General features: G+C 42.8%; 2 protein-coding genes across 2 annotated transcripts; both read right to left on the bottom strand.

The window, feature by feature from the left end:
- Positions 1 to 6,939: 6,939 nt before the first annotated feature.
- Positions 6,940 to 9,864, bottom strand: LOC146673681 (uncharacterized). The gene is made up of 2 exons (XM_085391099.1): positions 7,256 to 9,864; positions 6,940 to 7,062 (listed from the first exon to the last, which is right to left on the bottom strand). Exon 1 carries the CDS (start codon positions 9,742 to 9,744, stop codon positions 7,603 to 7,605), a length of 2,142 nt encoding a protein of 713 aa, XP_085247225.1. The 5' UTR covers positions 9,745 to 9,864; the 3' UTR covers positions 6,940 to 7,062; positions 7,256 to 7,602.
- LOC146673680 (uncharacterized) lies at positions 9,845 to 13,967 on the bottom strand. The gene is made up of 3 exons (XM_085400987.1): positions 13,720 to 13,967; positions 9,935 to 13,526; positions 9,845 to 9,878 (listed from the first exon to the last, which is right to left on the bottom strand). Exons 2-3 carry the CDS (start codon positions 13,345 to 13,347, stop codon positions 9,845 to 9,847), a joined length of 3,447 nt encoding a protein of 1,148 aa, XP_085257113.1. The 5' UTR covers positions 13,348 to 13,526; positions 13,720 to 13,967.
- Positions 13,968 to 14,177: the final 210 nt, after the last annotated feature.

The following is a 14,177-nucleotide window of genomic DNA, read 5'->3' as shown; positions in this document are numbered from 1 at the left end:
AGTCTGAATCTATTTTTCTGGTGTGCTGTAGGTTATTGTTATGTACTACATTTGTTACTCGTTTATGAAGCACAGCACATGTTTCGTACTTGTAATTACCGCTACTTGTACATATACCTAAAAAGTTGTGCAAATATGTACCCATAACTTATTTTTCAAAATATTAATAAAAGTGATGTGTCTCCAAACAGCCATCTCTTTCCTGACAATTTGCTTTGTGCATATTCTCTTACATATGATAAGTCAACATTGAAACACCTGCGGCTTTTAGTCAGGTGCGGCTAATGTATGTACAAAACAGGATTTTCCCCTGATTTTAGCTTGTGCGGCTAATATTCAGGTGCGCTTTGTAGTCCGGGAAATACGGTAACTGTTTTAAATTTGATACATTATGTTTTTCATAATTGCATTTCATAAATGAACAAAACTTATTACAGCAAATGATTTAGAAGGGCAACAACTTATAACGCCACATTTATTATGGGGTGATCGTGGCTCAAAAGTTGGGAGTTCGCCTCATAATCAGAAGGTTACCGGTTTGATCCCCGGCTTGGACAGTCTCGTTCGTTGTGTCCTTGGGCAAGACACTTCACCCGTTGCCTACTGGTGGTGGTCAGAGGGCCTGGTGGCGCCAGTGTCTGGCAGCCTCGCCTCTGTCAGTGCGCCCTTTGTTCCCAAAGGTTCCCCTTTGTTTGAATTCCCTGCCACATGCTGCACATGTTGTTGTTGAGGTAATAGCCATCAAGTTTTTACGAGTGGGGCCTCTTTGCTGCTCTGATGGACTTCTGCAGTTCGTGGCGGGCTCTCTTATACTCCGCCTCAGTCTCATTTGGAAACTGTTGGATGATGTCAGTATTTGAAGCTTTAACATGAACCACTGCAATGAATTTCTATGCTTTTTTTTTTAAATAGCCAGAAGGTCTTCTATATGTTCTCTACTTCCTGTGTGCTTTGCAGGTTGCAGAGAGAAAGAGCTAACAGTAGGAGGATCGTTAAATCGTTAAACGGCACGCTGATGTCTGCTTATGTCTGAGTGAAAACAATGAAGAAAGACAGGTTATTTTAGATAGGTATACTGTGCATGTCTTTAAATTGTTACATCTTGCATAGGTTCAGTTAGGTGCAGTCTGACCCACACAGCTGAGAGTACTTATAACTTTCTATGCTAACAAAAGTTAACAAATGTTATTTAGGGATTGAAAGTAAAACTAAATTTTTCCATTTGCCTTGTTCTTTTACATGTTTATAAATGCTGTTCATGAAAAAGAGCTGCTGAATGCTTATAAGGAGAACTCGGCTGCTAATATGAAATGCCACATGACTTTTAAGCCTACACACCTTGTTTGTGGTCAGCAGAGAAATAAAATTGTGAACTGGTATAATGAGCAGGTGTCTAACTGAAATGTAGTACTCACGGTCTACTACCGTACGTACTAGCATAAGTGTAAGCGTGTACCATGCTGTAAATAAAGTACAAATGAATGGAGTTGACTTTCCACATTTGTTTGTTTGTACTGTGCTGCACCTTGCTGTAAATGGTACATGCTGTAACATTTCATCAGCTGAGCCCTGGTGATGCCTCCATGCCATGATTTGCATGCGACAGAAAAAACAAAAATCTAAAGGGTAGAGTGGGGTAATATTGAGTGGAACCTTTGCAGTCGATGTGAAAGATGAACAGGAAACAAGCCTAAATACCACCAAACTACTTCCTAAAAATAAGGTTTAAAGGTGATTTTTAAAGGTGATAAAAAGCGTCTGTCCTCCTGTGTCTTATCTAAATCTAAAAATAATATATGTTTCTATCATGTTTAGTGATATGAATCTCAATATACAAAGAGGGAAGTAATTAAATAAATTCAATTACATTTATAATGTGTGCATTTAAAGAAGTAGTAGATAATTGAAATGTGTGTGTAAAATACAGGATGTCCAAAAGTGCATTTTATGTCAGAGAAAAAATTTTTAAACTTCATTTTGTCAGCCAAATATCACAAAACAATATGAAACTGAAAGACATACAGACCATATGTAACTTAGTTGTTGGAAGTAAGAAAAAGAAAATGCATCACTGAAACAGTGATGCACAGTCTAAAAATGTGGAAATTATAATTATTATTATTAAGAGTTTTGTTTTCCAAGGTTAATGTCATGAATGTGTGCAGGCAGGCAGGAAGAGAGGACCTAAAACGCAGGACTCACGGAGGCAGAAGTAACTCAAAATGCTCAGCTTTACTGCTGGAAAGAAACTGAACAAAACAAAAAAAACAACTAACTAAACTGGGAACACAGAACAAACTAAACAGGCTGGCAAACAGAACACACAGTGAAAGTGAGGGTATGATGGAACAACCAGCAGGGGAAGATGCAGACACTAAATAATACAAGAGGTGAACAGAGCAACGAGGAAACAGCTGGAAGACACGGCTGACGCTGATCACACTGACGAGACAGGGAGAGCACATAGCTGAATGCACTAACATAAGGCACAGACCTACAAAGTAAAACAGGAAGTACACGACAGACACAGAGACCCAGACGTGACACAGAAGTAAACAGACACAGACTCACGAGCAGACATAATGACATCATAGACAGACAGAGGGAACACAGAGAAGAGAGACCAGGACAGGCACAGAACAGAAACCTAACAGATGTTAAATCTTAATGGAGAACACAATCAGAATAAACAAGATCATATTAAAGAAACACAAAACCCTGAGTCACCAGACTCAGGACCACGACAGTCTCTGAAGTCATGCACTACTTTGATGTACTGTGACTGTACCTGGTTCCACTAAAGTAAAACCCACAGGGTACTTTTTTTAGACTGCTTATACTGAAAAAATGACATTCCTGCAAAGCATGATGGGACAGAAACATTTGTGTGCACATGCTTAACAAGAAAAGTGAAGAAGTCAGGATGTGTGAATGATTTCATCCATCCATTCGCTTCCACTTCTCCTTTTCAGGGTCGCGGGGGGAGCTGGAGCCTATCCAAGCTGTCATAGGGCGAGAGGCGGGTCGCCAGGGCCAACACACAGGGACAGACAACCATTCGCACTCACATTCACACCTAGTAATAATAATAATAATAATAATGGATTGCATTTATGTAGCACTTTTCAGGGCCCTCAAAGCTTTACAATACCATTATTCATTCACTCTCACATTCACACACTGGTGAAGGCAGCTACAGTTGTAGCCACAGCTGCCCTGGGGCAGACTGACAGAGTGGCAATTTGGATTTTCCAATTAACCTATCCCCACAAGCTCCATGTCTTTGGATGGCGGGAGGAGACCCCGGCCTGATGTTGGAACTGAACTCAGGACCTTCTTGTTGTGCAGCAACAGTGCTAATGACCGTGTCACCGTGCTGCCGTGAATGATTTCCGTGAGCATAAAATAATCGGTTTACTGTTCTGAAACAGGAAATTTTAAAATTTTAGAGCATGTTGTATGTCAACAGGTTGTACTTACTTCAATTCAATCTTATTTATATAGCACCAAATGACAACAAAAGTTGCCTCAGGATGCTTTATATTGTACAGTAGAAGTACAGTACTTCAAACTTAATGTTTGATTATAATGTTTTATGAACATGAGTACAACTCTGCTTTCTTCTGGATTTGCACCTATAACAAAATAAAGCCAGTTTGTGCTAGAAGAATTTTATTATCCATTCATAAACTTTAACTCAAAATATGTGTTTGAGGAAGAAATAAAACATCAACATCATGCTGTTCAGTTGATGACCACAGATCGTCACAGAGTGAAGAAGCTTCTCCTATGCTGCCATCTAGTGTTTACCACTGACATTGCTGCAGATGATGAGAAGAATTACTGAAATTCTTCAGCGCAAGAGGAAAATGCCACATCATCTGCAGACTTCTCTTTAAAACTCCTGCATCTGTGGGTGTCTGGCTGACCAAGTTTGTAGATACTTACACAGCTGTTTGAATAGTTTGTTGCTGGACTGCAGAGCTTCTTCAGTGACAGACTGCTGCATCCTAGATGCAAGAAGGAGCGTTTCTTCCTCCCTGTCTGGGCCTCTCTGCTTAGACTGCTGCCCCCGCGACCCGGCCTTGGATAAAGCGGATGAAGATGGATGGATATGCCTCAACCCACAGGAAGAAAACAGAGAATAGATGCCAAACCTTGAGTTCCAAATGTAAGTTAAATTGTGTCTTTTTGTGGCTTCTCCAGGACGTTACAGTGTCTGCTAGTGTGCTGTTCTTGATAATGAGTAGAGGTATTAAGACGTGGCACTTTATATTGGAAGGTAGACAATAATACATACAGAAAAAAAAACATCAATCATATGACGCCCTATGAGCAGGAACTTTGGTGACAGTGGGAAGGAAAAACACCCTTTTAACAGGAAGAAACCTCCGGCAGAACCAGGCTCAGGGAGGGGCGGCCATCTGCTGTGACCGGTTGAGGTGAGAGAAGGAAAACAGAATAAAGACATGCTGTGGAAGAGAGACAGAGATTAATAACAGACATGATTGAATGCAGAGAGGTCTATTAATACATAGTGAGTGAAAATGTTCACTGATGAAGAAACACAAGGCATCATGGGAGTTCCCCTGCAGCCTACACCTATTCTAACATAACTAAGGGATGATTCAGGGTCACATGATCTAACTATAACTAAGATGATCAGGTCACACCCACTGGGGCCTGAACAAGGAACTTCTATGGTGTGGTGGCTGCCACATGTCAGCAGAGGATCCTTTAGATTGTGTACATTGGAGATTGATGCTTCAATGAATTAAATATTTTCCACAGTGGTTTTCTGCAGAGCTTGGAGGGTGGGTGAACACCTTGGGCTCTTTGTGTTTCATCAACCTGTTTTGCGCTCTAGTAAGGCAGAAACCTCTTGTATGCTTGGCTGTTTCCCTATTAGCAATGCCTTGTGCATAGTCTGCAGTGTTAACATAATTGGTAGGTGTCAAAGTACCATCCACATGAATCCCGTTATATAACGTTATGATGTTATTCCAGGTATCTAAGTAACTCACTGAACTTGTCTGTGGTTTCAGTGTTGTAGATTAATGGGGTGTAGTGGCATATAAAAGAAGCAAAAGATAGTGTGAACAAGATATAGTTGAGGTTTAGCAGCTGGGAAAGAGAAAGTAAAACTTGATTCAACAGATTGACATTTTAATGAAAGCACTGTGGGTCATTTGGTCTGTACAAAAAGGGTAGATGGCAAAAAAAAATCCTACTTGCACCAACTGCTTAGATCATGATTTTTTTTTCAGATGTGCCCTTACAGATGAAGGTGTCGTGTCAGCATGTGAGTGTTTTATATCCTGTTTCTCAGACGTAAGACATGAAAATGGCTGGTCTCACAGTGGGTTTTGTTCTGTGGGTTTCAGCAAAGACAGAAGCAGCTTCTCATAAGGCATCTGCACATGACATGCCTAAATATAAAGGACTACTCAACAGCTAAAGAAAATATATTAATATATATTATAAGAATTAATGTATTAAGTCACTGCAAATCAGTGATTTTGATTGATCTGTCATTTATATAGTTGTGTAGTGTACAACAATGGCTTCATGATTACCTGTGTTACCTGTGTATAAAGGTGTGTCTTTGTTAATTGTATCAAAAACTTGCATATTGTAGTTTTGATTGTTTTTGCTTTTGGCAGAGTTAAAAATAAAAATCCTAGCTTGATCACCAATGAAACCTGTCAGAAGAAAAATTTACATCAGTACATAACTATTTTAGTGATATTGAAAATGGAAGTGAAAAAATGGTTTTATGGAAGATCCTGTGATCTTTAACCATCCACACCAACCACACACAACCTAAAATGATAGTTTCAGAGTTTTTCGTTTTCACATGCGTAAGATATCGAAACCCTCGAAACCCCAAGAATTCTCATGGTGTGTAGCACTTGGGTCCTGGGTTCAAATCCTGGCTGAGTCTGTTTGTATGGCTTTTACATGTTTTTTCCCATGTCTGCATGACCTCCCTCTGCAGTCTTTCTCCACACATAAAGTTATGTTAATTAACAATTCTTCATTGAGTGTTTGCTCTATATGGCAAGATGACAGCCTGTATGGACTACCCTCTGCTTTTTGCCCTATGACAACTGGATAAGTTGACCCTGAATTGAATAAGCAGAACAAAATTGCACCCTGGTATAGGAAATTGCATCTAAGTGGCACGTCACCATCCCAGGTTAGCACAGTATATGTTATCAAAATTTATTATTAGTGACTTTTGCCTAGTTGTTTTTCCATTAAATCACTCTCCTACTGATCATAACAGTTCATCTGCATTATGTACTCACTTGAGGAGTTAATAATGAGATGTGACACTTCTAATCTTTGTTCCCTGTGCAATACCTGCAAAGTGTGACTGCTAATATTTCTCCTGATTGAGCTTTTAGAGGGCCAGGACTGATTCAGAGGTAAAGAACCCATTTTTATTTTCACCCATACCGTGTGTGTTCGAGAGCTAACACAGCTCAGAAAGCACTGTTGTCACAGTTAGTAGGTTCGGAAAGTAAGATCATCTGGTATGTATTTGGTACATGTACGATGTAAGAACATAAAAGTGCTTACACCACCACACTGTAGAGGCTAACTTTTGTTTGATATTTAAAAAAACATGTCCTCCATCAGCTAAAATACATTTTGGTGTTGGTGCATGATTTAGGAATGGAGTGGAGTTCAGGCCATAAATTTCAATAAGCACACTGCCCGAATGAAACAACTGTGGATTGCAACCAGTTTTGGCCAATTAGTTTTGGCTAATTTTTCAGGTTACATTTCACTGTGTGTTATACTTGTTTAACTATGCATGTGACAAATAAAGAACCTTGAACCTTATAAGCTTTATATCAAAGTTCAGGTGAAACACGCCCACTATTTAGTCTTGTTTATAAGTATAGTGTCTGCTGCCCTCAGATGAATGTATGGCTATTCACCCTATGCAGCGAGCTTAACATAAGAGGAGATGGTTCCAGGAACGACAGGACACATCGCTTTGTCTTTGTGTCTTTAACTGAAGACCGTTTTTTCCTCTTTTAATTTGTAAGACTGTGAACATACAGTAAAATAATACGTAGCATCAGTATCAACATATTTTGTAAACAAAACAGAAGTTAGCAACATAGCTTTCCTTATGCTTTACATTCACCATTAACATCTTTCCTTATACGTTCAAATAACCTTTTAAGTAACATGAAAGTAACAATCTTACAGAAAATGAAGTTAGACATTGCTTACTTACAGATTATGGCTCAACAAACTCCCCAACGATGTAAACTGGGCTTAAAGTTGTGCAGCTTGTTTTCTGCTCCATGCATTTTCTCACACTGCCCGCGTGAACTTTGCCTGCTGCTTACAACACATCACCAAAGGGGGCAGTGTAGCGCACACCAAACAACCAAAGAAGAAGCCACAAACTGAAGGGGTAATACTGCCCACTATTGGGAAACCTGAGAAATGCGCCAGCCAAAGAAACCCAACAAAGTAACAACCGAGGGGCAGAATACTCCCCGCCTGACATCCATGGAATGTCACCCTCAACTAACATGTAAAAGGCAAGTGACATACAATGAAACAAAGTTTCTGCTTCTAAGTACAATCCTTAGACACCAATAGCACAACCTCACTTATAGGCCTTATGTAGCACTTGTTTTCACCCTTGCGGAAAATCCTCACCTCTATCTTCCTTACAAGCCCATCCTCACTGGGAAAGGTTTTGGTGATAAGTCCAAGTGGCCAGTTGTTCCTATGTTCGAGTGTCTCTCTTAAAAGAACAACATCTCCTGTTTGTAGGTTAGGCTTTACTGTTTTCCATTTGCGGCGGTCCTGAAGTCCTGAGATGTATTCTTTTTTCCATCGTCTCCAGAAGACATCAGCGAGATATTGTACGCGCCTCCATTGAGCTTTGAACAGATCACTGTTTCCAAACTGACCTGGTGGGATTGGTGGGGTCGTAACCTTTTGCGTGAGCAGCATGGCTGGGGTAAGGATGACTGGGTTATCTGGATCTGCAGAAACTGCTGTTAACGGACGAGCATTCACTATTGCAGTGACTTCAGCCATTAAGGTCACTAGTATTTCATGGGTAAGCTTTGCATTCCTGTGTTCTAGGAGCATTGCATCAAGGATTTTGCGTGTGACCCCAATCATTCGCTCCCAGGAGCCAGCCATATGCGACGCATGTGGGGGGTTGAATAGCCATTTGCAGCCAGAGTCTTCAAGAAAGCTGTTTAGTTTGCTGTTGTAGCAGCCCTGTTTGTCTATTTGCAGCTCTTTGCAGGCACCCACAAAATTTGTCCCACAATCGGACCTAAGAAGTTTGACTGCACCTCTGATGGCAAAAAAACGACGCAGGGCATTGATGAATGATGACGTGTCCATTGATTCTATAACTTCAATGTGAATGGCCCGTGTACTCATGCACGTAAATATGACTGCCCATCGCTTTGCATCCGCTTGCCCACCACGCGTTTTTCTGACAGTGACAGACCAGGGACCGAATACATCAAGCCCTACATGTGTGAACGGAGGGTCAGTGGACAGCCTATCCTCTGGTAGCTCAGCCATAATCTGTTCCTGCTGTCTGCCTCTTAGTTTTCGACATGTCACGCAGCTGAATATCATTTTGCTTATTGCTCTTTTTCCTCCCACAATCCAAAAGCCTGCAGCTCTGACTGCTCCTTCAGTAAAATGTCTGCCCTGATGGCATACTTTCACATGGAAGTGTCTTATAATGAGCTGGGCAAGGTGGTGTTTGGCAGGGATGAGGATCGGATTTGTTTCATCTGAAGTCAACTGTGCTCGTCTTAGTCTCCCACCCACTCTGAGGATTCCATTTGTGTCAAGAAATGGGTTCAGTTTGCTAAGTGGGCTTGAACTTTTGAGGGGCATACTCTTTTCAAGCTGTCTTATGTCTTCTGCATAGACTTCTCTTTGGACAGTGCGAATGATAATGATCTTAGCTTGATCGAGCTGCTTTTCAGTTAAATGCTCACTACAGCTGTGCCAGCCCTGACAGGTGCCTTCTATGTTCTGCTTAAAGGACTGAACAATGTGTCGGAGTCTAGATATAGCCTTCAGTAGTACATTCCAACTAGAAAACCTTTCGAATCTGGCACTACTGAGAACATTCTTTGCAAGAGTGGTAACACAAGTAGTTACCTCCTGACGCAGTTCGTTGTCAGTCTCTGGGTCTACAAGATCAAATGACTCTGCCTGAGACTGACCTGTTTCTGACTTGGTAAGAAAAGCGGGTCCACTGAGCCATGTGGAGGTAGAAAGGTGCTCAGCAGGTAATGCGCGCGTGGCATGATCAGCAGGATTTAAGTGAGTGGGCACATAATGCCACTGGTGAGCTTGTGTGGATCGCCTGATGCGTTCCACTCTGTTGTGCACATAGATGTAAAAACGCCTCTTTGTGTTGAAGATGTAACCAAGGACTACTTTGGAGTCTGAATAGAAGCTCACCTGATCAACTGCGATGTCCAGCTCATCCACGACCAACTCTGCCACCTCGACAGCCAGGACCGCTGCACAGAGCTCAAGTCTGGGTATGGTGATGTCTGGTCTTGGGGCAAGCCGTGCCTTGCCGAGAAGGAAGCCCACTTCATTATGACCATCTCTGTCTGTGAGTTTAAGGTAGGCAACAGCGGCCACTGCCTTGGTAGAGGCATCGCAGAAAACATGGATTTCCTTAGTTACTGCTGCAGAGAGTGGTATTGAGGTGAACATTCTGGGAATCTCAAGTTGTTGTAGATGTTTGAGAGAGTGTTTCCACTGTTGCCACTGTTGTAATTTGTCTTTAGGGAGTTCAGTGTCCCATTCACGAATGTCAGTGGAAATGTCTCTGAGTATGACCCTGCCCTCTACAATGACAGGGACAGCAAAGCCGAGTGGGTCGTACACACTATTAACGACTGACAATACTCCACGCTTGGTAAAGGGCTTCTCATTGACGGTTATCTGGAACCTGAACAAGTCTGTAGACAGGTCCCAGCCCAAGCCCAAGCTTCGCTGCATGGGTGTCTGCCCAAGGTCAAGGCCCTGCATGTCAGCTGCAAGGTCCTCACTTGAAAAAGCGTTTGTGATGGTAGGACAGTTGGATGAGATTTTATGCAGGCGTATGTTACACTGAGCCAGCATCTTCTGAGCCCCACAGAGAATGTTGATGGCCTCATCAGTGGAAGGAAATGATTTTAGTCCATCATCCACATAAAAGTGGCGTTCAATGAACTCTCTTACATCATTGCCGTGTTCTTTTTCTCCCTCCATCGCTGTTCGTTTCAGTCCGTAAATGGCCACTGATGGGGAGGGGCAGTTCCCAAACACGTGGACTCTCATCCTGAATTCCTGTACTTCTCCATCCAGATCATGGTTTTTGAACCACAAGAAGCGAAGGTAGTTGCGGTGGTCTTCTCTGACAACAAAATTGTAAAACATTTGCTCCACGTCGGCCATGACTGCATATGGGTCGGACCTGAAACGCATCAGAACTCCCACAAGAGTATTATTGAGATCTGGCCCTTTTAGTAGCACATCATTGAGAGAAACATTGTTGTATTGCGCACTTGAATCAAAAACCACCCTAATTTTTCCTGGCTTCTGAGGGTGATAAATGCCAAAACTAGGGAGATACCAGCATTCTTGTTCTGGAGCTAAAGCTGGAGCTGGTTCAGCGTGGCCCTTACTGAAAGTTTTGTCTAAAAACTCAACGTAATGTTCTTTCATTTCAGGTTTCTTTTTCAGTGTTTTGCGGAGCGTCATTAAGCGACTGAGGGCTTGGTCCCTATTGTTGGGTAAACGCTGTCTGGGGGAGCGGAATGGGAGTGGAGCTACCCAATTGTTCGCCTCATCTTTAGTAAAGTCTCTGTGCATAATTTCCAGGAATAATGCATCTTCTACTGACAGAGCCGTTTTGTCATCATCTGCTGTTTGCTGGAAAATGTGTCTGCCTACTTCTGCTTGTGTCTTCTCGAATTTAGGACAGCTTTCTGTGTATTTGTCTTTTATATAGATTTTGCTTGCACAGGGGTTAAGGAAGGTAGGGCGCCCGTTATTCAGAATGTCTGTCTTGAAAGAGTTTACTGTGGGTTTGTGGGCACCTGAGAGGCAGACATCGCCTACAACCACCCATCCCAGATCGAGGCGTTGGGCATAAGGTGCACTGTTTGGACCATTTACCTGACTGCGAACCTTGTGAGCTTGGATGATGTCCCGGCCCAAGAGGAGGAGAATGTCCGCGGCTGGGTCCAGAGGAGGGATCTGTGAAACGAGTGCGTGTAGATGAGGGTGAGCTGACACAGCCTCCTTGGTGGGTATCTCATCGCTATTATCTGGAATGTGATCACATTCTGTTAGTGTGGGCAGCACCATGGACACTTCCCCATTTACATCCTGAATAACGAAATTAGTTGCTCTGCGTCCTCCAGCCTCTGACAAACCTGCACATGTTTTCATGGTGTATGGGAGCATAGCGCTTTTTACATTAAACATGTCGAAGAAAGCAGACCTGGCTAAGGATGAGTTGCTTTGATCATCCAACATGGCGTACATCCTCCTTTTCTCTTCAGGATTTGTGCGGGGATACACGTCGACTAAACAAATCTTAGAGCACGATTTGCCTTTCAGAGCTGGGCCACACACCTCTGTGCAAGCAGTTGTGGTTACAGGGCTTGAAGGATCAGACTCCCCGCCGTGGCTTTGAGGCAGGAGGTTAGAGTCCTTGGTTGTCCACAGAGGTGGACCAGCATGCATAGCAGACACATGAGCGTCACTATTACATTCCGAGCATTGGATAATGGCTTTGCAATCGTTAGCTCGGTGACCTGTGGAAGAACAACACTTATAACAAATAGCATGTTCTTTGAGGATGCTTTTCCTTTCATCTAGTGTTTTTGACCTAAAACCCCTGCATTTGGCAAGTGAATGGGGCTTGTGGTGAATAGGACATTGTCTGTCTGGGTTGAGAACTGACGTTCGAGTTGTGACATTTGTTTGACTAATATCTGTTCTGTTCACTGCAACCGCACCTCTGTATTTAGTTGGTTTCAACAATGGCTTATCAGGTTTTGGAGCTACTATGTTTGGACTTTGTAACATAAAGCTAGGATCTGTTTTCATTTCTGCATAATCATTTATAAACCGAACAAAATATGAGAAAGGTGGGTAAACTGCACCGTTGTCCCTTTTGTATTTTGTCCCCTGTTTCACCCAGGACTCCTGGAGTCCGTAGGGGAGCTTTTCCACTATCGGGTTTATCCCCCTTGGGGTGTCCAGAAAGCTAAGGCCGGGTAGATAATTTTCACTTTGTGCATACTCTAACTCCAACAGGAGATCTGCAAGCTCCTGCAATAAGTGAGTGTCCTTATTAGATATTTTTGGAAAAGACTGTAAGCGTTGGAAAAGTGACGCTTCGACTACCTCTGGAGAACCAAAACTTTTGTCCAGGCGTTGCCACAAACGTTGAAGACCTGCGTGTGGGTTGTTCACATGGACCGCCCTGATCCTCAGCGCATGTTGTAGTGACTCCCCGCTGAGCCACTTCGTGAGAAGGTCAAGCTCTTCGCTGAACTTGAGGTTGAGGCCTTCTATGGCGTTGCGGAAAATGGACTTCCAGGACAAGTAAGACTCAGGACGGTTGTCAAAAACCTTGAATCCCGCTGTCAGCAGATCACGGCATGCTAGATAGGCTGTGAGATCTGAGAGTTCAGTCTTTGGAGGCAATGAAGATTTAGGCTCGGTTGAAATGTCAGTTTTTCTGTTTATAGGAGGGGACTTTGGTTGCTTCTGATTTACAAAGTCAGTGAGATGTTCACCTGGAGAGGAGGCAACTGGTGGTTGACTCTGTCGTAGATGCTGAGCGTCGTTATTACCAACCAGTTGTCTTGTATCAGGCTTTCCGTCTTCATTAACTACCAAGCTGCGGTTAGCGAAGTGAGCGTTCACATAATCTTGAGCGCGTCTGATGGAAGGAGGTGTTTTAGAGGAGACTCCTTGTTCTGTGAGGTCAACGGCGTCATGCTCCTCATCGGCTGCCGCTTCCAGGACATGAGCTGCGGCGAGCGCTGCTTCAGCCTCACCCTCCTTCTTTAGAGCGTTTAGTGTTGCCTCGATGCGTGCCTTCTCAACCTCCATGTCGATCTGGCGTTTGGCGTACTGTGCTCTAGTGCGGGCGGCTTCTGCTTCTGCTCTGGCTCGGGCTGCAGCTTGACTGGTGGATGAACGACGTGAAGAACGTGAAGAACGTGAAGAGCGTGAAGAGCGTGAAGAGCGTGAGTGGCACTCTGACCGGACCACCATCTGGGAGAGAGGCGGTGACGCCTCAGGCTGAGACATCTTGGGTGCTTGATAGGTAGATAATCTTCTTACTCTGCTGCCCTCAGATGAATGTATGGCTATTCACCCTATGCAGCGAGCTTAACATAAGAGGAGATGGTTCCAGGAACGACAGGACACATCGCTTTGTCTTTGTGTCTTTAACTGAAGACCGTTTTTTCCTCTTTTAATTTGTAAGACTGTGAACATACAGTAAAATAATACGTAGCATCAGTATCAACATATTTTGTAAACAAAACAGAAGTTAGCAACATAGCTTTCCTTATGCTTTACATTCACCATTAACATCTTTCCTTATACGTTCAAATAACCTTTTAAGTAACATGAAAGTAACAATCTTACAGAAAATGAAGTTAGACATTGCTTACTTACAGATTATGGCTCAACAAACTCCCCAACGATGTAAACTGGGCTTAAAGTTGTGCAGCTTGTTTTCTGCTCCATGCATTTTCTCACACTGCCCGCGTGAACTTTGCCTGCTGCTTACAACACATCACCAAAGGGGGCAGTGTAGCGCACACCAAACAACCAAAGAAGAAGCCACAAACTGAAGGGGTAATACTGCCCACTATTGGGAAACCTGAGAAATGCGCCAGCCAAAGAAACCCAACAAAGTAACAACCGAGGGGCAGAATATAGTGAGTAGGTAATGTGTCCTGCATTAACCAAATGCCTTTTTCATATGGTAATAAAGTTTAGTCCTCTGTTTTATGCATCCTCTACTTTTTATTGCAACCTGATGCCCTTTTTTGTGGAGCAGTTTCTATTTTTTTTTTAATTTTATTTGGGTGATATATTTTTAAAAATTTTTATTTTGTAAGTTTGCCTTC

Source organism: Rhamphochromis longiceps, linkage group LG3 (genome assembly GCF_057381845.1).
Source record: "Rhamphochromis longiceps isolate RC_006_pf linkage group LG3, R_longiceps_female_GT1.1, whole genome shotgun sequence".
In the NCBI taxonomy this organism is placed as follows: Eukaryota; Metazoa; Chordata; class Actinopteri; order Cichliformes; family Cichlidae; genus Rhamphochromis; species Rhamphochromis longiceps.
The sequence above is the reverse complement of the archived record's forward strand: the minus strand, read 5'-3'. Positions and strand labels throughout refer to the sequence as shown.

Bases quoted from the DNA above. Each gene is read 5' to 3' on its own strand.
- LOC146673681 (XM_085391099.1), bottom strand. From the start codon at position 9,744: ATGTTCACCTCAATACCACTCTCTGCAGCAGTAACTAAGGAAATCCAT.
- LOC146673680 (XM_085400987.1), bottom strand. From the start codon at position 13,347: ATGTCTCAGCCTGAGGCGTCACCGCCTCTCTCCCAGATGGTGGTCCGG. The intron at 9,879-9,934 runs GTCAGTCGTTAA...CTGTCATTGTAG, and splicing joins TTTACCAAGCGTGGAGTATT to AGGGCAGGGTCATACTCAGA.